Below are 27711 nucleotides of genomic sequence, written 5' to 3'. Positions count from 1 at the left end.
AACGCAACGGTGATATACGTTGAAGGTCGTTTGGAGCACGTGGGTCTCGGGTTCAATATGTTGTATACGCTCTATAGTTTGGGATGCCAGGGTTACGGCCCGCGGGCCGGACCCTGAGGCGCAGTGCTCAAACATTTCTACATATTACACAGAGATAGCCGAGTTCATAGCCGAGTAAAGGGAAGCCTGTGGTGGAATTGGACGACCCAGAATGGACCAGGGATCTTGCCTTTTTAGTGGACATTACGGAACATCTAAATGTGTTGAATGTTACTATGCAGGGTCGCAACAAACTCGTCACAGAGTATTATGATAGTGTTCGTGCTTTTCAAAGTAAACTGGCTAAATTGATTTTTATTTAGTTATCGTCTCGTTTTCGTCAGACTGTAGACCCCCCACCCCCAATGATTTCTCAATGGATCTCCACGAATCACACAAGTGGCCAATTTTGTTTAAAAAACGGCGAATTTCGCCGAAAGGTGACTAGTTTGCATGCCTGATTGGAAAATGTTACGTTTTTACAGGTTAACTGTCTCCTGCTTTAGTAGTGTAATTGGAGGCCTCATTGTGAGGCTATTTTGGTGTCATACAATTTATTTTTGATGTGTAGGCCTTCATGAATAATTTCAAATAGCCTACCTATCCATGTGTTGAGTCAGTGTTTGGCCTTTTCAAAGTGTAATCCAGCCCCCTGAGGTCTCACTTGAAAAAAATCGGGCCCCCTGTCCAATTTCACCCTGGCATCCCTGAAAGTATCGGTAACGGGCAACCTAAAAGGTGAAAATAAAAAGGCATTTGTATTACTGACTAACCCTTGAAATAAGTGGAGAGACTGGTGTTCTTGAAGCATGAAAAGACGACAGACAAGAGGATATGTTTTAGTTGCAATTTATTGAGATTTTCTTGCAGCCCCCATGTTTATTTTGATGTAGTTACAACAATGGAGGCGACTGAAGATCATCTGCAGAAGTCACTTGAATATTCTGGCCTTATCAATGCAATTTAAGGGCGAACTAAAAACAGCCAAATTGATGACGGTATACAATTGTTGAAAAGTTTTAAGCCAATTTATCCAAAATAAAAGTCCTAATCGGTGTCAAGTCATAAAGGGCCAATATAGGAACAAAAACAAATGGGTCAAAATAAAAGACTTTCATTCCTCAGACTCTTCAGCCAATCAGAGCCCAAGCCTAATTTCCTCGTATGGGTAAAAATAAAATAATGAATACATGTAATTTATTTTCTCCTCAGCATTCCTTGTGCCAAACATGTTGAGGGTCTGCTTTTGTTTTGACCAAAACTCAAGTGGTGTGTGGTGAGATCCAGGGCGACCTCAGATACATCCAGTTCATTACAGACCACGTTTCAAACAGGGGCGTCTTAACGAGGCCAGATAGACTTCTGACTTATCCAATTAAAGAAAATAACAAATAAAATAAAAAAAGGTTGCCAATTTGTTCTCCGAATTATCTCCAACCCAATTTTCAGCCAATTTATTTTACCCAATTACACCCTCCCACCCCATCAATGTTTTTTACTCCGGAAAATGACAATCATTTCCTTTCTTCCCCCGGCTTCCATTAACTTTCTCCCTCCCCCCCTCCCCCTCCCGAGCAAGCACACCTGTGACACCTGTAGCAGGACGTGTGACATACATGTTACATCAGATGGCCAGAACAGAGAACATTTACCCTCCCACAGCCCAGGTCCTTGGTGAAGAGAAAACAAGGGTGGATGGATCCCTTCCAAACTAAACAAAATCTTGGTTCAATTCAAACCCGACTTGGTAAACTTCGCGTATTCAGTGTCAAATCATGTCTAAAATTCAGACAAAGTCCAGAGAAGCGTTAGATCCTCGGTACATTGATCAAATCTCAACCCATTTATGTGCAGAGATATCTTTTAGTTTAGTCTGTCGATTTGGTTCTTGTTCGCTGGTCACCAAGGAGACCATGGGAGTAAAACAACAAACAAAACAAACTGCTCCCATTAGGAAGGGGGCGGGGGGGCATGTCAACATCCATGAAAAAAACAAAATTAAACAAAAGCAGACATGTGTAAGCTACCATGACAGCAGCCAGAGTGTTGCCATAGAAACAAAGAGCGAGCCCACCCAGTCGAACACAAACGTTCAGAGGACACACCTACATGCAGTCTGTGTAAAAGCATCTCCGGAGGAGTTTGTTAGGAATGCAGTGCATCGGCGCTGATGAGTTCAGCAGTGGGAGACGTTTGTGTTGAGGCTGCACATAGGGAGTCCTCCAGGGACACTCCGGACCACATGGTCTCACTCTCTCACACACACACACACACACACACACACACACACACACACACACACACACACACACACACACACACACACACACACACACACACACACACACACACACACACACACACACACACACACACACACACACACACACCTTGACATTATGCTACACGCACACACAATCACTCACACACACACCATCTTTCTCACACACACTTTTTGGTTTTGCTTCAATGTAAATCCTGAAATTCTCCATCTTAAAAAAAAAGGAAAAATATAACTCCACCACCATGAAGCAAACTTATTTTTTTTTTCTAATTGTAAACGATTTATGTAAACCAATAATCATTTACAATTGGTTTTCTAAAAAGAAAATTAAAAAAAACATTCTTAATTCCCGTAGGAAGTTTTGCCCTTGTGGAATCAAGAAATCACAGAGTGGGAGATGCGGTCTTAAACTATCGCCGGGACACTCATGTGATGGAGCAACAGGGCCGAATAGGGGCTGATGCTACCGGGCTTGTTAGCGAAACTCTCCCCCCTCTCTCTCTCTCCCCATCTCCCCCCCCTCTCTCATGCTAGCAGTTACTTATAGATAGCCAACAAGCGGGGAAAGGAAATCTGTCTTTTGAGCGACTGCTTGCCTTTGCTCAACTGTTCAACATCTGAAGTACCACAGAGCCGGTGGTGGAGGGGAGAGGGGGGGGGGGGGGGGGGACTATGAAATAAAAACAGACCCCTCCCAAGAGACAGCTGAACTTAACCCCTAAACCCCTCACCGGATCCAGTCAAGTCAAGGATGAGCCCCCACCCCCTCCACCCTCATTTCAAGATTTGTCCAAATTAAAAACGAAAATAAAAAGAGATTCTATGCGTTTATAATTAAGTTGATCTCATTCTAAGAGGTGAGGGGGCGGGGGTCACAGCTGCCTTTTCAATTGCTACAATTTCGCTTTTAAAGTAGATCCTCAAATACAACAAGTCCCTCATTATTTAGGGATTGCAAAACAAACAAAAATAAGATTCCTAAGGGGTTGAGGGAGGGACAAATCAAACGCTCCCATGGCTGCCATTTTGAAACCAACTGGTTTCTGCTAATTCTTGGGGGATGTGGGCTTCTACATTGTGGTTTTTATGTGGTAGAGATTCTTGGTGGTCCCTGGGCCTGTGAAAACCTTCTTGAACACAACGAAAAACAAAGCAAATCCCCCACAAAGACATAACGTTTGGCATTTCAAGGATTTGATCGAGAAACAAAAACATAAAATACTTAAATAAGGTTTGCAATGCCTGGTTTACGGTATTAAAAAAAAAACACGCTTAAGAGCTTGGCCTTCTCGAAACAGGCTGCAGTATACATTGGCATCCAGTACACTCACAGTAAAGGTGAAGTGTATGGATTGGGGTAAAAAAAAAAAAAGTTTTTCTGTTCTCTTTTCCAAATATATTTTGATAATGTCCAGCAGCAGGGAAACAAAGGAATTGTACTGTACACACAGAAGTCAAAGCGCTGTTTTGCACCAAACCCAACAAAATGTTTATCATGGTTTATCATGGCTATGATCAGCTGGAAAAACCAAACAAATACTTAATTTTAAATAACAATGTTTTTTTAGCGGCGGGAGGGGAGGGAAGGGGTAGGAGGTACCTTTGTTAATCTGGCCTAAACCGGTCTGTTTGAGTTCTATCCTGCGGGTTCTTTGTCAGTTGAAGAAGCGGCCTTCTTACATTGCCGCGATTCAAAGATTGAGCGTTTCAGCCAAACACTTTCGCTGGGGAGACGCCTCAAACCGAGGCCTATCCATATGAAGTCAAACTCACATTTCTTTAGGGATGGTACAGTCCTTGTGGATCAGCAACCCTAGTATTTATAATGGGGACCCACTATTTCCTGGCCTCCTCAGAATATCTAGGTGAATGTCGGTTTCTTTACATTCACCGAGTACTTAAAACCAAGCTGCCCTTTTCTTATTGCGTATCACCTTAAAAAGATGGGTTCACATTCAGGTTGTTGTATTTTTTCTAGACCAGGAGTTTGAGCCGTGCTGTTAACACGCACCGTTTCGCTTTTGTCTGTCATTCAAATAAATCCAGATTGCTAAACTGCATGACTTGTGCTTTGTGCCGTTGAGCTGCGTGATGAGTCGCGGTGGTGGTGTGTGATGGGGTCAGAAGTGGGGATGAGAGAGTTTTGTTTATGAAAGGTAAGTAAGGCACTTAAGTGACGACAGCGGTTGTGGAGTCAGGCTGATGAACTACACCGTCGTAGCGTTAAGAAAGAAACACAAACCCAAAAGGCCTACTTCACAATCGTGTCTGACATTTCTTTTACAAGGGTCCCCGTGTTGGGCTGTCGCCGGACTAAATCTGTTAATACCGTTCCTCCTTTCCTCTTCCCTAATGGGTTATTTAGCTTAGAATAGACTCAAAACAAGGATGGGTCGATTATAAAGTCAACTCCTCCGTCACGCACACGTCTCTGCCACCCATCTACTCATCTCTGCCATGCTTTTCTACAGGCTCTGCTTACAAGCCTGGTGAGAATTTGGAAGGGCGCTTCATAGTCACAAAATACGGCCAACAACTCTGTCAGAAGACCTTTTAATAAACCAGGAAGAGCTCAATGCCGGAAACGCTAAACTCTTGGGACGCTGTGCTTGAACTATACTTCCTACTCTTGTCGTTTTGGGAGTCCTCACTTACACACCGCACTCGGTTCATGTTGGTGTGTGCGTACGTTCTGGAAAGTGGTTGCTTTTGAGACTCAACTGAAATATTCAAACGTTTTCTGACAAATGTGTCGGCTGTATTTTGTGTTTGAAGTAAAAGAAAAAACACCTTATGTCTTCTGAAGTTGTAAAAACGGTTTGTGGAGGAGAGGAGATGGCAGGTGGCAGATGTGACGGCTGGTACTGGAGATGGGTTGGGGGGGGGGGGGGGGGGGGGAGACGAAACATGAAGTGTGGAGAGGATCAGAGACAAGATGACGGGGTAGTTTGGGTTTGGTGCAAAACGGGGTATGAGCAACGCAGAGAGAAGGAGGGGAGAACAAAACAAAAAAATAATGTCTTTTTGCAGCTCTTATTGCTGAAAGAAAAGTCAAAAAGCCTTTACATCCACCTAATCTCCAAAGAAGTTGCTGAGGTTGTAAGATGTGAGGCCGATGGATAGTAGCCTGATGTTAGTGCAAAAGCCTGGCAAGTCCAGCGGTCCTGGGGACGAGAGACAGGGAGAGAGAAGAGAGTGCCATTGTTGACAGAGCAAGTAAACATGACATGTGCCCATTTTCAACCAATCAAAACACTTACCATTTTGAACGGATCAAACACGACAGATCATTGAACAGATCATAACCAGAAACATTTGTTTTCCTAACATTCATGACCAACCTTCAAGTACTACTATTAAGTAAAATCGCAAATATTATAAAAGCAACATTTTATTTTGTTAACTAAAAATCTGTAAACAACGACAATGATGAAACATGATAGCCATGATGTCAACCTACACAACGATGCACATGTACATCATGTCCTCACCAGTCTCAGTCTTGTTGCCGGGAAGATCTCTCGTCCACCTCCTCCACCTCGCAGTCGGGGTTGGCGGAGTGGAACTCGGCCACGTACAGGCTCTTGTCTATGCAGGAGGGGATGGGCTTGATGTCCGTCATCAGCTGGTCCTCGATGGACTTCAGGTTGTAGCGGTCCTCCGAGGTGATCAGGTTGATGGCCAAGCCCAGGTGACCGAATCTCCCTGAAGAGTGAGAGAGAAAGAAAAGGCAGAGAGCCACACGCACAAACAGAGAGAGAGAGCGAGAGTGCAAGAAAGAGTGAGATGCATGGAGATAAATAGATAATATAAAACAGGATGGTGAGCGCAAAAGAACAAAGTTGCCTTTCAACTGTAGTCATTTTGTCTTTCTTTCTGGAGGCAACTTGTATTATGTGTGCATTTCTCAAAACAAAGAATTTCCTTACAGGGATCAATAGACTAAGAATATTCTTTATTGTGAGCACAAAATAACAAAACCATGAAGACCACCATAGGGACACTTGGGTCGTACCTGATCGTCCAATACGATGAAGGTACGTCTCTGCGTTCTTGGGGAAGTCAAAGTTGATCACCACATTGACAGCCTGAATGTCAATGCCTCTGGTGAACAGGTCTATTGGAAGGTGGCAAACAAAAAGGGACAGTTTAGAAGCCATCAAACCTTTTAAATGTCATGTGTGAAACGGTTCAACCTTTAAATCTGTAAACGTCAGCAGTTCAGGAGACTTACCGGTGCTGACCAGATTTCTGCACAGTCCATTTCTGAAGTCATGGAACACGCGGTTTCTGTATTCCTGGAAAAGACACAAATATACTTCACTGAAGCTTAACGAACATCAAGACCAAACTACCATCATTAAATTGACACTATTAAAACACCCTCCAAAATGATTCACGCAATTCATAAAGAAAAGTGTTTGTCCTTTTTTCACTGCTGTTTATTTGGCCAATGTGACAAACGTGTCATGTGACATTTTATTTTAAATTAGACCATTCTGTTTTACTCATGTTTACAATTTTTTACTATACTATCAAGTTTACTATTTCTATTTTCATGTTATTGCTTAGATGTGTCCTCCATGTTGAATGTGGAAAAGGTTCATAAATAATGAGTCATCGAAAAACACCCTTTGCCAATGTGTGTAGCATAACGCTACACCGCCACTTGGCCTCCGTGACGAATCAGGTGTTCTGAAAGAGTGTCCCTCACCTGCATCATCTTGGCATGGATGTAGAAGCAGGAGTAGCCCAGCTGGGTGATCTTCTTGGCCAGGAGCTCCACCCGTTGGGTGGAGTTGCAGAAGATGATCGATTGGTTGATCTGGAGCTGGAACAAAAAAATAGTAAAATAAAGAATTTGATAAAGTGGGCGCAAAATGTGATTAGTTAGATTCTATGGGTGTGTGGTATGGTCGGACTGGGAAGGAAACCATCAGATAAAGCCATCCTTTGTGATGTGACGTTTATTATTAATCCCATCTTCGTCTTTATTGGTTCCTTAGGATCATGTCATTAAACCGTTTGTTCTGCATTATGGCTGGCATGATTCTGTGAAGTTGTGTAATCCTACAATCCAAAACACCTGTAAACAACATTATACAAGACCTAAGGTCTCATGTGACAGCTGCAGTGTTTCCGAGGCAGGGCTGAGGGTGTGTGAGGTTTACCCTGGAGAAGAGGGTGTTGAGACAGTGGACTTTTTGCCTCTCCGTGACGTAGGCGTAGTACTGTGTGATGCCCTTCAGGGTCAGCTCCTCCATCAGGTTGATCTCATAGGGCTTCTGGAGGTGCTTGTTCTGGGGAGAGAGAGGACCGTTACAGGGTGTTGGTGGAGGGAGGAGGGCTAGAGATGGAAGACCATGAGGAAGAGAGGGGACAGATGAAGAAAGGAGTAGATAGTGGGGAAGAGAGGAGACAGATTAAGAAAGGAGTAGATAAAGGTAGACAAGAAAGGGAGAGGTAGACAGGAGGAAGGAAGATAGAGGTAGAGATACAAGATGGACACACCCATTTGAACAAATAAAAATATGGATTTGATTATGTAAATTACTTAGCAAGAGGTCACCAATTTGGGCTGGTGATGGATCTGAACAAACCTCTTCAGAGAGTTGGTACATAGCAACCCATCACAAAAATAAACTGAAGGGAGAGTGCAGATTCAGGTCAGGGACTAATCTCATAAACCGTGATATCCTCAGCTCAAAAACATTGGCCACACTCCTTGCTGCAACCCAGGTTCGAGTCTGACCCGCGGTTAAATACAATAAGGTTCGTGTCATCCAGTCTCTCCCTCAGCCCACTTTCCTATCTCCATTTTCACCAATGTATATAAAAAAAAAAATAGATTAAAAATGGGATAAAGCCCATAAGAACATTTTCAAACTGTAATCCCAATATCCATCCGTTGTTTGTCCACATATGAAAGTGCCCGTGGCATACGGGCGAGAGTCCCCCATGCCCAGGGCAACAGCCAGGCCGCCGACTGCAGACAGAGCCAGGCTGGGGGCCAGATGGCCAAGGGCCACACAGCCAGACTCACCATGAACTTCTGCACGCTGATGGGGAAGGTGGCGGAGTACAGAAGGATCTGCCGGTTCTTGGCCAGGAAACTGATGATGTCCTCGATGAGCACCACAAAGTCCTGAGACAGCAGCTTGTCCGCCTGGCGGGATTGGGGGAACCACAGAGAGACAGAGAGAGAGAGATAGAGAGAGAGAGAGGAGCGTTAGGTCAGAGAGCTCTGCCATGGGGGAGCTATGAGGACATTTACGACGACGAGGTTACGACGAGGGGGACGATGTCTGGATCAGACGGTGGACTTGCAGTATACAATTGATGTCAATATAATAATATCAATTATAATAAGAATATATAAAGTTTAAACTACGATGCCAGAGCAGAATAATTTTCAAATAATATTAATTAAATATGGATTAGCATATTTAAAAAAAAATTTTACACCCTTCAAAAGGATGTATTTTGGGTGATTCATTTTATTGGAGACCGTTTAATAACCCCTCACCTCATCCATCACCATCATCTGGACCCGGTCAACCTTGGCCACACCCTTCTTGATGAGATCCAGGATCCTGCCGGGTGTGGCGATCACCACATGCACTGTAGAGGAACACAGCAGTGCACATCAAAACACAGCAGACACGTCTCAATGAGACTGCTTCAGGTGAAGGAACCACCACATGGAAAAAGGTCTAACAGCGTTAAATAAGAAGAATACATTGTGGTAGAGGGGAGAGTAGAATTTATATTCAACATTATATAGCGCACATTTGGTTCATGAAAAGAGCAGAAATGTTCAACCCATATATGTTTGTATGTTTTTTGCATATTTATATAAACACTTGGTTTCTTCCACCAAGCGGACATCAGAAGCCGGTCTTACCGGTCTCGTCCAGGCGCATGATGTCATCCCTCAGGTTGGTGCCGCCGGTGGTGGCCATGACCTTGACCCCGCCCATGTGCTTGCTGATCTGGATGCAGATCTGACTGACCTGCAGGGCAAGCTCCCTGGTGGGTACCATCACCATGGCTACAGAGACAGAGCGAGAGAGACGAGGACATGACAAACAGTCAAATTAACCGCTGGATGCACAAGTAAGTGAAATTAAGGATGGGGGGAAAAAGTATATTATAAAAAATATAAAAAACTAAAATAAGTAACAGAATCCTTTACATCTTAGTAGAAAAACGTGGCGCACTATTAAACATCCGGTAGAAGACTGGTAGAAACATTATACACCAACTAGAAAACAGTGGATCTATTCTACAAACAGGGAGCTGGGTAGTGTATTCAGGGCGTCCTACCCTGTATGTAGTCCTTCTTCAGGTCTATTCTCTCCAGGAGGGGGATGAGGTAGGCCCCACTTTTCCCCGTCCCGTTCTTGGCGCGGGCCAGAATGTCTCGGCCAGACAGCGCGATGGGAATGCTCTCCTCCTGGAAGAGACACAGCCCCCCATCGTCAGCTTATGGTCATGTTGGCAGAGAACGCTAGCGATTGCTCTCTCAAATGCTAGAGTTACGCAACATTTGGATCAGTGTTCACTCTGATTAAATTCATCGTATCTTGTGTGTGTGTGATTTTGTTCTCATGCATTCCTGTAAATGACTCTAGACATGTTTAGGTTTTAAACTCTGCTAAAACATAATAATAATAATAATAATACATACAACATAACTCTGTTATGTTGTCGGGGGTCCAACAGTATCTTGAGCGTTGAGTGGGGAACCCTCATTCCACTCCAAATAATGGAGTGGAATGAGGCATGAGTCATTTTCAAGACTTGTGTTTAGTGTAAGAAATACCTATACCTATACAACATCATGGCCTGAAATTTAGACTGAAATCTGTTCAAATTCGCTGTCGATTTTTACGCCATCGTTTCCAAGACCATCGTCATGGAGACTGGAGGGGGTTGTAGGCCTACCTGGATAGGAGACGGTTTCTCCCAGCCCATCTCGAAGATGCCCATCAGAAGCTCTCGTTTCAGGCAGTAGTCCTCAAACTCGTTGCCCTTGGTAGAGGTCACATCCTGGGGGAGAGACAGCAGGACAGAGGGTCAAGACAACGGGTCTCACACTGGGGCAGGAAAACACTGAGGAGGGCCTGGAATAATAATCTGAGGATCTTTACCGAAAGCACCTTGTGGTGAGAGAGACACTCAGATATGGAGACGGAGGTCTCCTTCTCACGGGAGTCTACTGGTTCAATACAGAACAATAAAGAAGACTTTTCTTTGTGAATTGTGTGAGGATGTTTTTATTGTCACCCTAATGATGGTCATTTTGTCTTTGTTACTTCAGGTTCAATTAAATATATATGTGCCTGTTTTCAGGAATACAGTGCAATACTAGATTATTAATTGGAACATGATCGATCGGTATTAAGACACATTAATGCTCCATTTTTGTCAATTCCACCACGATGTAAAGAGATACAAATCAATGAATGGATTAACGCTTCGTTAAAAACCAGTACGTCAAAAATGCTGAAAAAAGGCCTGTAATAATAATCCTGTTCCATCATTTCATTCAGCATTAATTAAATGCTGCCCGTCATACCTGGCCATCTGCCTACATATTCAGCTACCTGCCCCTGCCCTTATTGTGCAAGACCAGAGTCTTCCACAACGCTAGGCAGACCTACTGCCAAAGCTAGTAAGCTAGTCGCTTTTATGGGGGGAGGGGCATTGGAGGGAGGGGGTGGGATATTTTCAGCTGGATCTCTTCGAAATCTAGCTTGGTCGGGCCGGTTTCTCACAATTGCCTACCCTAGCTTTTGTAAAATAGAAGCTTGTTTATTTTTACTGTACAGTTGGTTTAAATGTCAATACGTTGACACACCCACCAGCAGCATTGGTGACAGCAGCGCGTCGAGAGGATAAAAAACAATACTACACGCGGCAGTCCTTCACAATCTATCAAAGCACACGATGAGAGGGAGCTGCGGAATGTTCCAGGAAGGAACTGCTTGGCACATTAACCCGTTCTGAGATACTCCCAACTACCACTGCAGCAACTACCTTTTGGTGAGAACTTATGACAAACTTAAAACCAAACGGTACCGAGTAAAGCCGGAGGTTTTGGTGTAGGCTAATCAATAGACAGCGTAGTAATACAATAAATAATGTGTTACGGTAGTGCTGGTGGTGGGGTTTGACCAGCCCGAGTCAGACCAGTGTGTGTGTGTGGGAGAACTGGCCGGAAGTACTCACCGATGTTCTGACCCGGGTGTCTTTGGGAGGAAGATGGAGGCTTGTTTTCCAGTCATCTCCGAACTTGATTCCGCCGCCTCCTTCCTGCGGGGGCCCTCCCGTCTTCTGCTGCAGGGCCACGGCCTTCCCCTGAACCTGGGGTCCTGATAGGAGCATAGTGGGTTTGGGCTGTCCTCTGAGCTGCCCGTTCTGTTTGTTGAGTCCCATGAGGACGGCGGCGGCTGTACTCTCAGTCTTTGCGGTGGCCATTGTGTTGTTTTTTTCAGCGTTGTTTGTTTGTTTTTGAGTTTATTTCTCACACAGCGTCAACGTCCTTCACCTTCTCAGGGAAAAGGGAATGGTTCCTTAAAAAAAAAAAATCCTCTTCAAAAGTAGAAAAATGTACTAAAGCAATCTCGATATTCTCTGCTTTTCTTTTCTTTTTTTTGAAGTCCAAAGCTTTACAATAGAAGTCAGTTGATAGTATTTACACAAACCTGTGCTGCTCAGTCCCCTTTCAACAACAGGGTGACCCAACGCACACCGAAAAAGCAAATTCTTTGTACAGGAGCTCTTCAAAATGAAGAGAAATGTGCATTCACATGCGTAAATATACCTGCACACGATATAGAAAATTATATGTGCACAAGTATCAAAGGGCTTCAAGTCCTGAAATAGAACAACTAAGGCAATTAGAACCTGTGGAATATCTTCTTCTTCTGCTTCAATATAAACTTAAATACTTTACTCTGTTTCTATATTCAACAAGAATTCCTGCCTGTTGCCGTGAGTCCATCAAGAATTGCTCAATTTCATAGTTCAAAATAGGATTGCCAAGTTTTTAGAAATATTCCCACAAAAAAAAAAAATGGTGTCATTTAGTCTGATATTCTCCACTCGAGAACACGTCGCTCCGGTGTGTGAAATATTCCTGACATCAATAAAGTATATATACAAAGGGTACTTTAGTCCAAAGCAGAATTGCTTCAATCTCCCCTTATGGAGTCCTCTATGCCTCTTTTTCAGTTGGGCCCTAGAGTCCCGCTGTGATTCGCCCGAGGGCCACAAGTCCTACATCAGTGTATCTGGGCAGATGTTCGCCGAATGATGCGGTCCTCCACCTAGGTTGAATCGTCACCTGGTATGAACCAAAAGAGAAAGTCAAATCAATCAAGACGTCAAACCGAACCGTAAAAAAGGACTGAAAAAACAACAATCGCACAACATAAACCAGATTTCTCATCTGGGATTCAATGTCCTTAATAGAAAGGGCCGTCTTAAAGCAACTGATGAGCAGGAATTATTAGTAGGAATAGCCGCTTAGTGATATTATGCATGCCTGCAATTCTTTGACAGCTGGTGTACAGGACACCTGCATCAGCCGTAAAAGGCAACTGAAAATGCGTCACATTTACATCTCTTCAAGAACGTCTAGATTTTTCTTAGCGTTTCTGCAGTTTAATACAATATAATCCAACTAGATTCGTAAGGCCAACCAACAGAACTACTGAATAGATATTGAATAACACCGTATTTTCTTGCCGAGCTAATCCATTGTCCGCGAAGGTAACGCGGCCACGTCTACACCGTTCCTGGATCTATAAACTATGCAACGGGACCGAAAATAAGTAAGGTCAAGAGTCTGTAAAAAATATAGATACATTAAAGTGAATCCAAAAACGAAGAGTTCAATATTGCGGGGGGAAATGTATATTATCTAGTTGGCTACGGATACCATTACGAACGTCACCTTGCCAACGCAAGATGATGACAACTTGTTAGATGAGTTCGCCCACTGCCTTGGATGTTGGCCAAGTTTATCCAACTAATTCAGTTTCTGGTGAGTTTTGTGTAGACAGACTACATGTATGTGGAGCACTGCTCACCCCCTTAAAACACACCAATTAACCAGTGTCCTGGTGTGTATATGTGGGCATGGTCGTGGTCAGCCCTCTCACGGTACAATCGACCCTTTGCATTCACGTCCTTTGCCACAGCATAATAAACCCGAGGAATCGAAACCTAACCATTAGCCAGGTTAGATTAGCCGATCAACCTAGCCTAACAATGAGCATCTTGTTAGCCAGCTAGCTAGCTAACGCTGAATGCTAAGCGAAAATAACGCGCACCAATACGTTGTAAATAACCAGGTTACTACAAAAGCTTACAATACAATGAATTCGCTTTAAATAGTGAACTCACCAGGTTATAATTTTAGAGAAGGTTTACCCAGGTCGCTAGCATCAAGCTTAGCATCCAGCTAAGGTTATCACAAACAGGGCTAACGCTAGTTTCTAGGTAGCTAACAACTCCCGCATGTTTTTTTAAATATATTTACCAGTTAACGCGCACTCTCAACCCACCTTGTTGTTTTTATAGGTGTTATTCGTGATACGCTGTCGGTGGATGATCCGTTTCGTACGTTGCAGTTCTCTTGAATTACTATAATTAGTCGAAATTAATTCGTCTCTATTGTGTTTGCTCTTGCTAGCTTAACATGGTCGCCTTCTCTTCCTCGTGCAGCGTCACTTCTCCCTTCCTATGGATTTATCACATGGAAAACGCCGACGCACTACCGCCATCTGCCGGCCGACTAGGGTCACGGCAACATTGACTTCCTACACACCAATGCAAAGACAATCCAGCTATTGGACGTTATTTGACTTTCACATAATAATAAAATGTAATAATTTGAATGACACAAAACACAGTTCATTAAAAGTGGTTGTTTACTGTATTTTATTTAGAGTTTTTGAGTCACACAAATAGTCAAAAATAGTGATTGCACGTATTCTCCCTTATGTAACTGCTCTGATCTCAGTGAAGGTTCATAGTTTGCTCCATCCAGTCAGTGAACTGGCAGACCTGTGGATGAAAAACCATACAGTCAAAGAAAAACAGAGTGCAATTAAACATTTAAAACATATACCATTTTTTGGTTGATGTATTTGAAGCATTCCTAATAGTAGGAAACCAATTAAAGCATTTCTATATTATCTGGAGTTCTGCTATTTCATTCCCAACAACAGTGACTAGTGTGTCTGAATTATTATTATTATTATTATTATTATTATTATTATTATTATTATCTGTTGCTAATACATATTTCATAATTATCTTCCAGTAACATTTTCAATAGGCTTATGTCTACTCATAATGTCTATAGTAGGTTTTCAAAAATAAAAGCCTTTGTATTTAGGATTTAGGTTTTGGGATGAGAAAGACACAGACCTTGGCATAGACACCGGGGCGGCCCTCCTCAGCACAGCCCCACCCCCAGGACACCACACCCTGGAGCTCCCCGTTACACACTAGAGGACCACCAGAATCTCCCTGGGGGAGGACCAAATTAAAATACAGTCAAGAGGGAATCCAATGTGGGAGCCAAGTTAAAACCTTCAAAATAAAGGTCCTCCACTCACTTGAAGTGCTTCACAAAATATAATAAAATAAACAAACAACAGAAAAATTAATAAATAAAATAAACTACAACAATTCACATATTAATGCAGTACCAGATAAAACAAAAAAAATAAGAAATAATTAAATTGAGATAAAACTGATTTAAAACTTGTGTTGAAATTGCTTGAGAGCCTTTAACACTTGACTTGAGCCAGGAGAAGAAGAGAATCTACCAGCAACCATCCTGAAAGCGGCTGTAGTACTACTGTAGTAGCTACTGTTAAAAAGCTTAACAGTTAAATCAACAAGAGAATTGAACAACTGCCCAATATCGAAGAGCGGACAGGAGACACAAACACCATCCAACTGCCATCCACAGCGTGCACTGTATGTTATATTTATACATGAAAAGGTAACATATTTACATAATTATATCATTACAGCATACTGTACCTGACAGGAGTCCTTCCCTCCCTCCAGGAAGCCAGCGCAGAACATGGAGGAGGTGATCCTGTTGGGGTAGGACTTCTCGCAGTCCTCCTGGGGCAGGATGGGCAGGTCCAGGCAGTGCAGGCACTTGAGACAGCCGACTGGAGGGAGCAGAGTGTTCAGCATGCCATGGTCACGTCCAGAGGTTCAGAATACACAATGTAATGTCATATAATATAATATAATATTCCTGTTACAAAGGCTTGAGTGCAGGGTGATTTACATGATACGAAAATAGATAGATCAAATAAAGGTAGGCCTATAATAAATAAATAAAATAATAATAAATATAAATGAATACCTAGAATATTATCAAATATTTAACGATAGTTGTATAACTATATGACAAATATAAAACATAAAATATAATATATAAAATGATAAATACCCTAATATTACATTCAATTATTGATTCAATGTCATTCAATGACCAAAATAGACCAAAGAACAACCATGTTGCAATATAATTAATTGTCATCGTCCCACTTGTAGGCCCACTATTTTTCATCATTGTACATAGTCTGTTGTGTACAGCATACATTCAACAGATATGTAGTCTGTCTGTATGGGAAACTCACAGGGACTCTGGGTGGCGCCCCAGCCGGAGACGAGGCACTGCGTGCCCGCAGGAGCGCAAGTCTTGGGCAGGGCCGTGGGGCTCACGTACTGGTTGATCTGCGCCGGCGCGGCTAGCCTGATGAGCATGATGTCGTTGTTCATGTTGTATCGGTCCCACTCCGGGTGGATCACCACCGCGGCCGAGGCGATGAACTGCTCAGGGCCGTCCTTGTACCCGATGTGGTGCTCGCCCAAACGCACCTCCATCTCCCTCCCTTCTCTTGATGATTAAAAAGCGTCGAGAGGAGGAACTTGATTAAGTTCGTATTGCCGTTTGGATAAGACTTGACATGACGGTCTACTGTACACAAGCGTATTGGATATAGGATATGTAATAAGGACTCCCCATTGCTCAGTGCTACAATGTTGTCATGTTTTCGGAAGCATGTGGAAGTTTATCTCTTTATTATTTTTAATTTATTAAAAATATAGATTTATGTATGAGACGTGGAAAATAGATGAAAAAAATATATAGGCCTAACAACAACAACAATACAAATGGATAAACAAGAAATTACAATACTGCTGGAATTGTAGAGGGCCAGGAGCCTCTAAAAGTGAACACTGACTTGTAGCAGTGGGCCGCGCTGACCACCCAGCGGCTGTTGATCAGCGTTCCGCCACAGAAGTGCCAGCCGTTGTTGAGTGACACCTGCCAGGGCACAGAGTGGTCTTTGCACTCGTACCCTCCGACAATACGGTCGTCGAAACCCAGGCAAACTGTTTGGGAATACGGGACGCATTGGGACACGCAGATTAGACACAGACAGGCACGAGGACTGTTGAGATAAACAGGGCACAGACTGACCTACCGTGAAATCTTATTAGTTAATTGGCTTTTTTTTCTCCTTCAATTGGTTAAAATGATTCTTAGTTTCGAATCACATGAAATGAACCGATGCCAAGTTTATGAATGAATCACATAAATAAAACAAAACAGTTGAAAGTCCATATAGTCTTAAGTAAGGCAAACCCACTCTCACTTTCAGAAGAGCATTTCTACAAGCATCTCATGAACTAGCATTGAACAGTCAACAGCATAGGGGTCGGGTCAGGATCCTTCAGACTCACCGCCAGTGAGCGCCAGCAGCAGCAGCAGCACAGAGATCATCATCGTGGCTGAAGTAGACTAGAAGCCTCTACAAACTGAGGAGAAACACACGCCAAGTTCTCCCTTTTAAGTTGGAAATCTGTGTCAACGTCACCATGTCACCTTGACGGCAAAACCAATCACAAAGATTCTTTGGAGGGATGTGAACCAAGAAGGTGTTCAAAAAACCCTGTAGTAATATCTGGGAACCTGGGCCTGATGCACAGATGTGAATAGTTTCAACAACATATGTGAAATGTCAAGGTGTGTGTGTGGTGGGTATGTTTGTTTTATTGTAGGCTAAAGGATATTCTGTAGTTCATCTGATGAACGTTTACAGATTCTGCATCCGTAAATGTACTTTAAATGCAACAAATCAATCAAAGGACTTCACAGATCTTCACTAAATGATCAAGGTGGCAGTATTATTCTACACATGTCTCCATGTTCTGTAGGTAAACCAGAATTACATAACACGTTGGACTGAAGTGTTGCTGCGGCCACCTCACCTTATCTTATTTACAGTATGTTCGATAGGCAAGGTTGAGTTTAATCAGGTACAAAATGTGCAAAGAAAATTAACTATTTAGAGGACTTCACTCCTCATTGCTCGGTCCATCTCAAACGACAGACATCGAGCTGTAAACAAGCACAGATGACACCAGACACAACACATCTGCGTTGTTACCATCCAGATTTAATGATTTTGGTTTTTTAAACAACATTTCACCCATAAATGTAAACTGTTATAAAACAACACAAGCAGAAAAACAATCCACCGCACCGCTCAAAACGACGGACAAAGGCCACTTGTCAAACTTGTGGTTTATTGCGAATACTTGTAAAACTGGAGAAAGAAAATAAATACAGGACAGACTTAAAGCCCCCCAAACACATGACATTATTAATACAGTACATTGTAGACATTTCCCAAGTGCATTAGTAAATGGTAATGCTGGTAAGGAACTAGGTTCGTTATGATGGTTTGAGGGAGGTAAACAATGAAACGTTTAAATAAAAAGTGGGAAAATGGGAGGGGTGTGTGTAAGGCAACTGTGAGTGACGGCGGGGAATGAAAGGTCAGGGGTCAACTTCCCTTTCGGTTGGCTCATTGTGCAAAGGGGAGCCTTGTCTCTGTCGGGAGAGGTCACCATTCACCATCTCGCCATTGGACGAGCGTATAATCTCATCTGATATACAACAACACCATTATACTATCCCTGGTCCTATCCCATCCCAATCTATGAATACACACCCTCAAATAGGTGTGTGTGTGTGTGTGTTGACTCAAATGTCTGGACTGCTGATAACACACACACACACACACACACACACACACACACACACACACACACACACACACACACACACACACACACACACACACACACACACACACACACACACACACACACACACACACGCGTGCGCACGCTCTTGAAAAAGGCGACAGTTAAGCGGTGTCAGTGCGAATAAATAATATAAATCGCTAGTGGATCGATTCGATCGCCCAACGACTTCAGCTAGCTCTTAGCAGTGGTACAAAATGTTCCCTCTAACCTCCACTCTCTAAGGCACGACAGCTCAGTCTATCAGATAATAGAAGTTAGGCTTTTCCCTAAAGCACGCTCTGTACTGGGTTACTTATTCAATTTTAGTTTTGCCATTAAATGGTGTATTCAATATTTGACTCTTGTCTAAGGGTGGTTTCACATGTAGGGGTCAACTATTTTCTTTCCTCTGTTCTATTTATGTTCTTTGTTCTTTCTTTCCGTGCCATGGAAGGTTGCCAGTTCGAATGCGGTGGTGGAGCTGCCTAACCCTGCTGACCAGCTGTCCTCTTCCAGGAGACACTGTGTTCCCTGTTTTGTACTTTGTTCAGAGACAGTTTTGCACTATTTCAGTGTAATTTCCTTCAAACTGCTGGACTTTCTGACGTCGGTCGCTTACGAAGATTGGAGGGCGGGTTCTTTTGCAGGAAGACCTCTTTGATTCGCTGTACACAAAGGTCCGAGGCCACTTCCGTCTCTTTGGTGAGCTGTGATAGGCTGAGGAAGCCGTGGGGGAGGTCCTCGGCTATGGTCAGGGTCACCGGTTGGCCCATGTCTCGTAGCTTCCTGGCGAACATCACAGAGTCGTCCAGCAGAGCGTCGAGCGCGGAGGCCTGTGAGGAGGACACATGGGGAGGTCACCTTCAGAGACGCTCAGAGAAAACCAGACAGAACAAGCTGGAACCATCGGAAACATTTTATTTGGATTCTAAAACGTCAATGATGGACAGATCGATCAGCCTACTGGCCCACCCAGAGGACTGTACCAACTGGTGGGCTGACCTGTCCATCAAAGGTCTGTTAAAAATTAGCAAAAGACTCACCACAATATGGACAGGCGGCAGGCCCTTCAGCAGCTCGTTGGGCGCCAGCAGTGGTGACACAAACGGGTTCTTGATGACAGGACAGGACGACTGCAGCACGAATGCCAGGATCTCGGAGCGCATCGGCTCGAAGCCTTCGGGGTAGTCCCTGCCCTCCTCGCCGCCACCGCCGCTGCAGTCCCCGCCGTCCGACCTGAGGACGCGGTCGCCGGTGCTCCTGACGAGGGGCGTGGTCAGCGCCAAAGTGGGCGGTGGCCTGCTGGGGCTGCGGGAGCGGGCGGGGTCCAGGAAGGACTGCAGCCAGTTGGAGGCGCCCCAGCCGAGGTCGCTGAGCAGAGTGGCGGTGTCGCGGCCCAGGGCGCTCAGCGTGCCGCTGCCCACCACCGGCTGCAGGCCCTTGCAGGTCACGCCTGGAGGGGGGAGGGGCAAACCGGAGTAGGGTCAAGGCGGGGTCATCGTTCGTTAGGGTCATGGTGTGAGGATGGAATTCATGCTACTAACTCATACTATTTAGTGGACTTGTTACTAGTATATATAATATAAAATATAATAATAATATATACATATTATATATTTATATGGCACAACCCTGGGTGGATGTAAGTATACATAACATATACATAACACTAGGATTTGTACACTATTGTTTGAGTCACATCACATCTGAGACACATTAATACACGATGCATACACAGACTAAAATAAGGGACATGGTTCAACTCAAGGCCATCAAACAAGACCGATAGCTCTTCCACCACCTATAACCACCCAACCCCTTCAACAAACGGACAAACAGATTGCCTTCCAGCAAGTTTAGACACAGTTGCTCACCCTTGAAGGTTACACCTGGATGGGTTTACAATGCACAATATAGATTATTAAGACTGGCTTATATGACTCAACCGTATAAAATCCTTTTTTGTGGACTTGTTACAAGTGTATTTATTTTCCTAACACCTCGCAAATCGCTGATGTGTGGAATAGTCTCACAGCACAACTTGTAAACAGAGCAACATACAAAACTGTGTCCAAAGAGTTTTACATGGGAACAGTGTTAACGAATAAAGTATAAAAGCGTTACAAATCTTAAGGAACAGAGTGCTGTTCAACCTGTTTAGCCACTGCTGGCTAAACAGGTATTGGTATCGGCTTGTAGTGTTTGCATGTGTGTCTCCCCAATGCAAGAGAGCACGACAACCTCGATGAGACTTGTAGAGTCAACACAACAACAACATCAACAGATACGTTACTACGAAAAACAACCTCAGAAAAAATATTTACAGGATTTTTTTCTAAATAACTCTCTCAACCCAGAAAACTAAAATGAGCAAATAAAACAACTAGCATCATGGTCTAGCCACTGCTGGCTAAACAGGTATGGGTATTGGTATTGGCTTGTAGTGTTTGTATGTGTGTCTCTCAATGCAAAAGAGGTGCCCAACCAGAGAAATGAAGAGTCAACACATCAACAACATCAACAGATATGTTGCTGTGGAGACCATCATGGTCTCGCCACTGCTGGCTAAACACTGCTGGCTACAATTCATATGTTACAACAACAACAACAACAACAGGAGCTAATGTCCTGCGCGGCCTCTTCCACAGACCTGCGTATGCGTTGAGACACTTGGCCAGCACCCCCAGGGGCAGCAGGGGGTCTATGAGCGTGAGGAGGCGGGAGGGCGAGGCGTCGATGGTGAGCAAGGTAGCCGGGTAGGCGGCCATGATGCCGTCAGGCACCCTTATCCCCATGGAAACGGCCTTCATGGACACCGTGATGCAAAGGTTGCCGCCGGCGCTGTCCCCCGCCAAACACACCCGCTCTGCCGTGGAACCTTTGGGCACAAGCACACACACACACACCTAATTAAACTTGAGCGGTATTTCATTACAACACCGCCACTGGGAAGGCATCAGTTGGGCCGTTTGGTTAATGTTGCCTCATAAAGTAATTTAGGAGATTATAATTAACCATTATTATTACCACACACACACACATCCTAACACACACACACACACACACACACACATGCATCCTCACTCACACGCACGCACACACACACACACACACACGCACACACACAGCCCTACCTAGCAGGTGGGCGTTCTTGAGGGCCCAGCAGTAGGCATAGAAGCACTCCTCCAGGGCGCGGGGGAAGGGGGCCTCGGGGGACAGGGAGTAGTCCACTGAGAGGATGGGCACCTTCAGGTCCTTGGACCAGCTCCTCAGGTAATACTGCTCAGAGGAAGGAGATGTTAGGGGCTACTTTACATTTCATTAAAGGACAACTGCCCATTTCCGTTTCTGGTTCCGGTCCGGTTTCCGTTTCAATGGGATTTACAAAATGCCAAATAAAACACGACAGAAACTGTATTTCGCTACGATACTTGATTTAGAACATCAACAAACACCACTAACCACTCAGTGAGTTGCACATTTTTGAAAGCAAACGTTTAGGGTTGTTTTAAGGACAGGTTTGTGAATGCCCATAGACAGCCATTCTGAAGCAGGCAGGGGCGATGAGCCAAATACCCGAGACAGGACCAATAGTCAAAATTTCGGTGTCAACCACTCTATTTCATCCTAGACAAACCAGAAAGGGGGCTCAATGTTCAAAATACCGGAATTATCCTTTAACATTTAGGCGCTTTTATCCAAAGCGATGTACTTAAAAAAGTACATTTGTCAAAAGAAGGAGAGACTATATATCTCTGTGGGTACAGTAAGGATGTCCATAGAACCAAGTGCCAAGCACTAACAGTTGTTAGGTTAACCCATTCCCTGTATACAACAGAGATAGCTAGGATTAGGTGCTACACAATGCTAAGTACTATTTTTAAGCAAGGACGTACAACAAACAATTAATGCCTAAGAGGGGTGTTGGGGGGGTCAGGGAGGAGTACCAGACTGGATACCTGCACTGTGTATAGGTCATGTGTCTGTATTGGCTTGCCGTATTTGCATGCGTGTCTCTCAATGCACAACCTCAATGAGACTTCTTAATAAAGAGTCAATGCATCGACACTATCAACAGATGGGTTGCTATGGAGACCATCATGGTCTAGCCCCTGTTGGCTAAACAGGTGCTCACCATCATGCTCATCTACATTCATGTGTACATAATGGTCTGAGAGTGTGTGGTTCACCTCGTGGGACTTTGAGGTCTGGGCCACAAAGCCTCCCCCGTGGAAGTGGATCATAAGCCAGGGGGACCGTGCCTTCTTCTGGGACCAGGCGGGGACCATGTTCAGCGGCAAGGGGGCCTCCTCCATGTCAGAGTAAGCCAGCAGCTCCTCAGTGTCCTGTAGCGAGAGGGAGAGGTGGATCGACATTTTTCAAGGAGCACCTATTTCTGCTTTAAGGCGTTTTTCGAAACCCAGTCCCACTAGTGACATCACAAGTGGGAGTGTCCACCGAGATGTGTGATCGCTGGATAGATCACCAACTGTGTAGGGCTGGGGTTGTTTCATCTATCTATAGTTCATCTTGATAAGACATTCGTCCCAGTTGTGATGTCGCAAGTAGGCAGTTAAAATAGCTTGTAACGACCTAGCAATTGTAAGTGCTTGGCACTTGTTTCTATGAATATCTTTACTGTACCGACAGCGATATATTGTTTCTCTTTCTTCTGACAAATGTACTTATTCTAGGTTGCTTTGGATAAAAGCGTCTGCTAAATGCCCTAAATGTAGATGTTATGACCGACCTACTGGTAAGACAGGGGGCACTTTTAAATCAAACCCAGACCTCTGAATTTAGCGCACAGAGAAATCTAGAGAAATCTCTGGGGGGAAGGGGGGGGCACAACTTACGTGTCCGTCACGGAACTCGTGAGAGATGAGGCGTGCGTGGACCGGACCCGGCCCGGTGTGCGCCACCGGGGGGGACACAGGCGTGGTCAGCCGGGGGTCAGAGGTCAAGGGGAGACGCAGCTGTACCGGGGGCAGGGTGAGGGCCAGGTTAACGTTCACGGGGTTCGAGGTGATCCTGGTGAGACCCTGCAGACGAAGGGGAGGGGGAGACAGTAGAGTAGAAATGAAGATGAGAGAAAGTTCATTATTACAGGTTAGATTCAGAAGAGGTGTATGGGGCATCTGTGTATCCACCAGTGAAATTGCTAAACACTATTATTGAATATGCTATATGTCATTTATATTACAATGATCTTTGGAATTTAGTTTGAAATTTTTAATAGTTTTAATAGTTGAGCAGAATTTAGTTTCTTATCAATATCACGAAACACACATCAGATTCTTTACAGAATCAGAGCTTCATTTGTTGGTTTGGACTGCACTCCCCTCATTCTAATTTCTCATGAATAATAACCCCAACGTTGTGTTACAACATCTAAAATAATCAATTTCTCCTGGGGGGGGGGGGGGGCGTTTGAGTGATTGGGCAAGTCCATCATGCGAGGCGATGGTGTGATCTGATTGGCTGAGAACCGGCCTACCGTGACGAGGCCAGACTCTGTGAGGTTCCAGAAGGACTTCCAGAACTGCAGGTCCAGGTTCTGTGTAATGCGTTCAAACTCTAACCCCCTCTGCTCAGGGTCCATGACGTACTTCCCCGAGGTCAGCAGGGACAGGGCGGCCATGCCTTCAACCACACGACAACACGTAAACAACAACAATAACGATAGAAAGATATCAAGTACGATAATAACACAAGACGATTATAGAACAATTATAATACAATTGATTATACAAACAATAATAGTAATAATAAATCGATAACCACAAATAACTATTACATTTATGTTTAAGTTTAGGGAATTTAGCACTTTGAGCCAAAGCAACTTACAATAAGTACATTTGTCAGAAGACTATACATTTAAACTGCTAAATAAAACAAAAGGATGAAGTCACAGAGGTCCACAAACAGGATGAGAGCCCACTGCCCACGGAGCTCCAGAGAAGGTTCTAGAGGGGCTGGCTTCCGTGGCTGCAAAAGCATGTGAAAACACAGGGAACACTGTGGCCTACTGGTTAGGGCTTCGGCCTTTAAACCGAAGGGTTGCTGGTTCGATCCCCGACCCAGTAGGAAAAATGTGGGCGAAGTGGTTGAGCACTGCTCTCCCATGCCCACATCCACGGCTGAAGTGCCCTTGAGTAAGGCACCTAACCCCTCACTGCACTCCCCAAGCGCTGTAACTGTAGCAGCTCACTGCTCCGGGTTAGTGTGTGCTTCACCTCACTGTGTGTTCACTGTATGCTCTGTGTGTTTCACTAATTCACGGATGGGATAAATGCAGAGACCAAATTCCTTGTATGTGCAAGCATACTTGGCCAATAAAAGTTGTCTTTGTCTTTTGTCTACACTTACCTAGGCCTGACTGCTGTTTGCCGTACGTCTCTCCGTAGGACACCATGCTGATCACCACCGACTGGAGGAACGGACGCAGCGTTGCCGAGAACTAGCAGGACAGTATAACAGAGAGAAACATTAAGGAACGCTAAGGATGCATGCACAAATAGTACTGGAACCACGTTTTGCATATAAACGCTCACCAAATGGTGACCATACGACGATGAAAAATGATAATTATCTTGATTTGTAAAAGGATTGTGGGTCATTAAAAATTGTGCTTACCTCCTTGGCCTTCTGGTCAAGGAGGTAAGCACAATGGCCTACATTGTATGTCTCATCTCTGTGTCTCTCTGTCTGTCTGTGTCTCTCATACACTCTGTGTGTGTGTGTGTGTGTGTGTGTGTGTCTCTCTCTGTCTCTGTCTGTCTGTCTCTCCCTTTCTCTCTGTCTGTATGTGTCTCTCTCTCTCTGTCTGTATGTGTCTCTCTCTGTGTGTGTGTGTGTGTGTGTGTGTGTGTGTGTGTGTGTGTGTGTGTGTGTGTGTGTGTGTGTGTGTGTGTGTGTGTGTGTGTGTGTGTGTGTGTGTGTGTGTGTGTGTGTCTACACTACAAGTTGACATTTACAAAGAAACTTTACATAAAAACGCCGTCCCAAGGCCCCGTCGGCGACTAACCTGGAAGCCCAGGCAGCGTCCGTAGAAGCAGGCCTTGTGCATGGAGGCGTACTCCTTGACGAAGCGGCGGCTGAGCTCCCCGTCCTGCAGGGAGATGAGCTCTCCGTGGCCGTTGTCGTGCAGTAGCCGCTGGGCCAGGTACATGAGCGCCCGCAGCTGGCACAGCGCACTGCAGTAGGCCTCCAGCTCGCACGCGTTGTGCTCCGCGCGGAAGAAGGCGCCGTGGCAGTTGGCCGCCACGTAGCGGCCCTTTTGGACAATGTGCAGCAGGCAGGACTGCAGCACCTGGGAGCGGAAGGGGGGGGGGGGGGGGGAGGGGGAGAGAGACAGAGGGAGAGCGAGAGAGATGGAGGGAGAGGGAGAGGGAGGGAGAGAGAGCCAGACACAGAGAGAAAGCGAGACACAGAGAGAGAGACACACAGAGAGTGAGAGAGAGACAGAGAGAAACACACATATATAGAGAGAGAGAGAAACACACATAGAGAGAGAGAGAAACCGAGAGAGAGAGACAGTATTATTTGAGTCTGTCATATATTATACAGCCCTGAATACAAAGATAAAGGACACACAGCCACATCGACAGAAGGAATGACTGAAATAACAGAATGATGATGATGATGATGATGATGATGAAGAAAGGGATAATGATGATGGTACCTTGACTAACGTGCGGTAGCCATTGGCGGGCGTCTCCGGCTCAAAATCGTAGTGGTGGAAGATTGCGGCGAAGCCCGCCACCACGGGGAGCAGCGCGCGGCCGTGCTCCTGGATCTGGACGATGGTGGTGACCAGCCGCTGGGCCGCCGCGCCATACGGCAGGTCCGGAGGGGCACACAGTGCGTCTAGGCTCTCATCGCACACCGTCTCCAAGGCAACGAACACAGCCTTGTAATCCATGCCTGGGGTCTGGGAAGGGGGTGAAGGGCGGGGGAGGAGAGATAACATGATAATGAATAACGTCACGGTTGACCTTTATCCAGCTAGCTCACACGTTGACAACAACAGACATGTGAAGCGCCACTGTGAGTTCATTGAAAAAAACGGGGCCTCTCTCTCTCTCTCTCTGTCTCTCTCTCTCTCTCAACTTTCTCTCTCTCTCTCTCTCCCTCCCTCCCTCGCTCTCTCTCTCTCTCTCTCTCTCTCTCTCTCTCTCTCTCTCTCTGGGAGTGTAGTCATAACTGCCGTGGACACACCTCATTCCCCTCCCGGTTGAACTCCTGTTATCTGCTTGCTCAAGGGTTGAAGTCCTTGCGGGCATCACAAGATAGTCTTCCCTTTTCCAACTAGGTCAGATTGTCTCAAAGAAGCTCAGTGTTTTGGCTAGGCTTATCACATGTTGTTGATACATGATGTCACTAAGTCAGACGCAGAGTGAACTGGGAATTTCCTGTTGGCTTTTAGAAAGTGGTGACTCAATCGCTACATATTATCAATTTTTCATTTTTTTTTTTTTAAGTAGAGCTAGAGTTTAGTTATTTGGGATGAGAAGATGTCAAGTCGTGTGTTGGAGTCAACATAATCTGTTGAAGGCCAAGGGGCCAACAACAGCACGTCATCGAGGGGAAGTTTACCTTCCCTAAGAATGTCTTTAAACAGGGGGCTTAATTAAACATAGATTCACTTTCTGTTTTCAATTTGTAGAATATGAGCTTTCCCGAATTTTTCTTCCCGAAATCTGTCTGTAAAATGGCAAAACCTCGCTTAACATTCGTACGCCACTCTGAATCGCACTTGTGTTTCTGACCGATCCCAAATATAATTGACCGCGATTACGCAACTCTCCCAACAGGACCCATGTGTGACGTGATCGGGTGATGTTTCATCCGCGACAGGAAAGATTAAAAACACGTCACACCGAACAGGATGAAAGTACCGACAGGCTACCGCGTTACAACACTATAACGCCGTACACAACCGCATTCCGATATACCCGACCATCCTATCCACGCCATTCAAAACGGCAGGGATCCACAGCTAGAATACAAGTTATTAGGAAACCAGTCAATCACTCACCAGCCGCTGGTCTCTCTGTGGGTGTAGACGGAGCGATCAACACACACACACGCAGTTCCTGGTGTGTGTTCGGGCGATCACCGATAACTTCTGTCTACGATTTCCTGTGTATGTTGTCACTGGCGCGCCTAGTCCACGACTAGTCTCATCTCAACGCTCAACACACATGCAGCTTCCTCCCCGGCGGTGCTGCCTTCGGTTTCGT

At 44.8% G+C, this 27711-nt stretch overlaps 3 protein-coding genes across 3 annotated transcripts; all 3 read right to left on the bottom strand.

Moving 5' to 3' along the window:
* Positions 1-872: 872 nt before the first annotated feature.
* LOC311365585 (putative ATP-dependent RNA helicase ddx6) lies at positions 873-14046 on the bottom strand. Its single transcript, XM_084485165.1, has 13 exons — positions 13900-14046; positions 11558-12674; positions 10271-10375; positions 9650-9779; positions 9228-9374; positions 8850-8944; positions 8367-8489; positions 7495-7623; positions 7038-7154; positions 6558-6621; positions 6339-6440; positions 5815-6028; positions 873-5487 (listed from the first exon to the last, which is right to left on the bottom strand). The coding sequence occupies exons 2-12, from the start codon at positions 11804-11806 to the stop codon at positions 5820-5822; spliced, it is 1470 nt and encodes a 489-aa protein (XP_084341291.1). The 5' UTR covers positions 11807-12674; positions 13900-14046; the 3' UTR covers positions 873-5487; positions 5815-5819.
* Positions 14047-14353: 307 nt separating this feature from the next.
* On the bottom strand, positions 14354-17159 carry LOC311364864 (trypsin-2-like; the record flags this gene model as incomplete). The annotated part of the gene is made up of 6 exons (XM_084484354.1): positions 14354-14401; positions 14768-14869; positions 15392-15528; positions 16006-16265; positions 16615-16765; positions 17117-17159. The coding sequence occupies 6 exons, from the start codon at positions 17157-17159 to the stop codon at positions 14354-14356; spliced, it is 741 nt and encodes a 246-aa protein (XP_084340480.1).
* A 659-nt stretch (positions 17160-17818) lies between these two features.
* On the bottom strand, positions 17819-27711 carry lipea (lipase, hormone-sensitive a). The gene is made up of 11 exons (XM_084484950.1): positions 27507-27711; positions 26151-26399; positions 25494-25778; positions 24836-24926; positions 23964-24109; positions 23323-23508; positions 22657-22812; positions 21601-21745; positions 21117-21344; positions 19510-19919; positions 17819-19299 (listed from the first exon to the last, which is right to left on the bottom strand). Exons 2-11 carry the CDS (start codon positions 26388-26390, stop codon positions 19051-19053), a joined length of 2136 nt encoding a protein of 711 aa, XP_084341076.1. The 5' UTR covers positions 26391-26399; positions 27507-27711; the 3' UTR covers positions 17819-19050.

Source organism: Micromesistius poutassou, assembly GCF_964030765.1.
Source record: "Micromesistius poutassou genome assembly, chromosome: 20".
Taxonomy (NCBI): Eukaryota; Metazoa; Chordata; class Actinopteri; order Gadiformes; family Gadidae; genus Micromesistius; species Micromesistius poutassou.
Note: the sequence above shows the minus strand (reverse complement) of the source record. Positions and strands in the feature narration are given on the sequence as shown.

What these genes read in the sequence shown, in the direction of transcription:
- LOC311365585 (XM_084485165.1), bottom strand. Translation starts at nt 11,806, where the DNA reads ATGGCCACCGCAAAGACTGAGAGTACAGCCGCCGCCGTCCTCATGGGA. An exon ending in AGAAACCGTCTCCTATCCAG is followed by an intron (nt 9,780 to 10,270) that starts GTAGGCCTACAA and finishes TGTCTCTTCCAG; the next exon opens with GAGGAGAGCATTCCCATCGC. An exon ending in CAGAAATCTGGTCAGCACCG is followed by an intron (nt 6,441 to 6,557) that starts GTAAGTCTCCTG and finishes ACCTTCCAATAG; the next exon opens with ACCTGTTCACCAGAGGCATT.
- lipea (XM_084484950.1), bottom strand. Translation starts at nt 26,390, where the DNA reads ATGGATTACAAGGCTGTGTTCGTTGCCTTGGAGACGGTGTGCGATGAG. An exon ending in GACGCTGCCTGGGCTTCCAG is followed by an intron (nt 24,927 to 25,493) that starts GTTAGTCGCCGA and finishes CTGTCCTGCTAG; the next exon opens with TTCTCGGCAACGCTGCGTCC. An exon ending in ACGAGTTCCGTGACGGACAC is followed by an intron (nt 22,813 to 23,322) that starts GTAAGTTGTGCC and finishes CTCTCGCTACAG; the next exon opens with GACACTGAGGAGCTGCTGGC.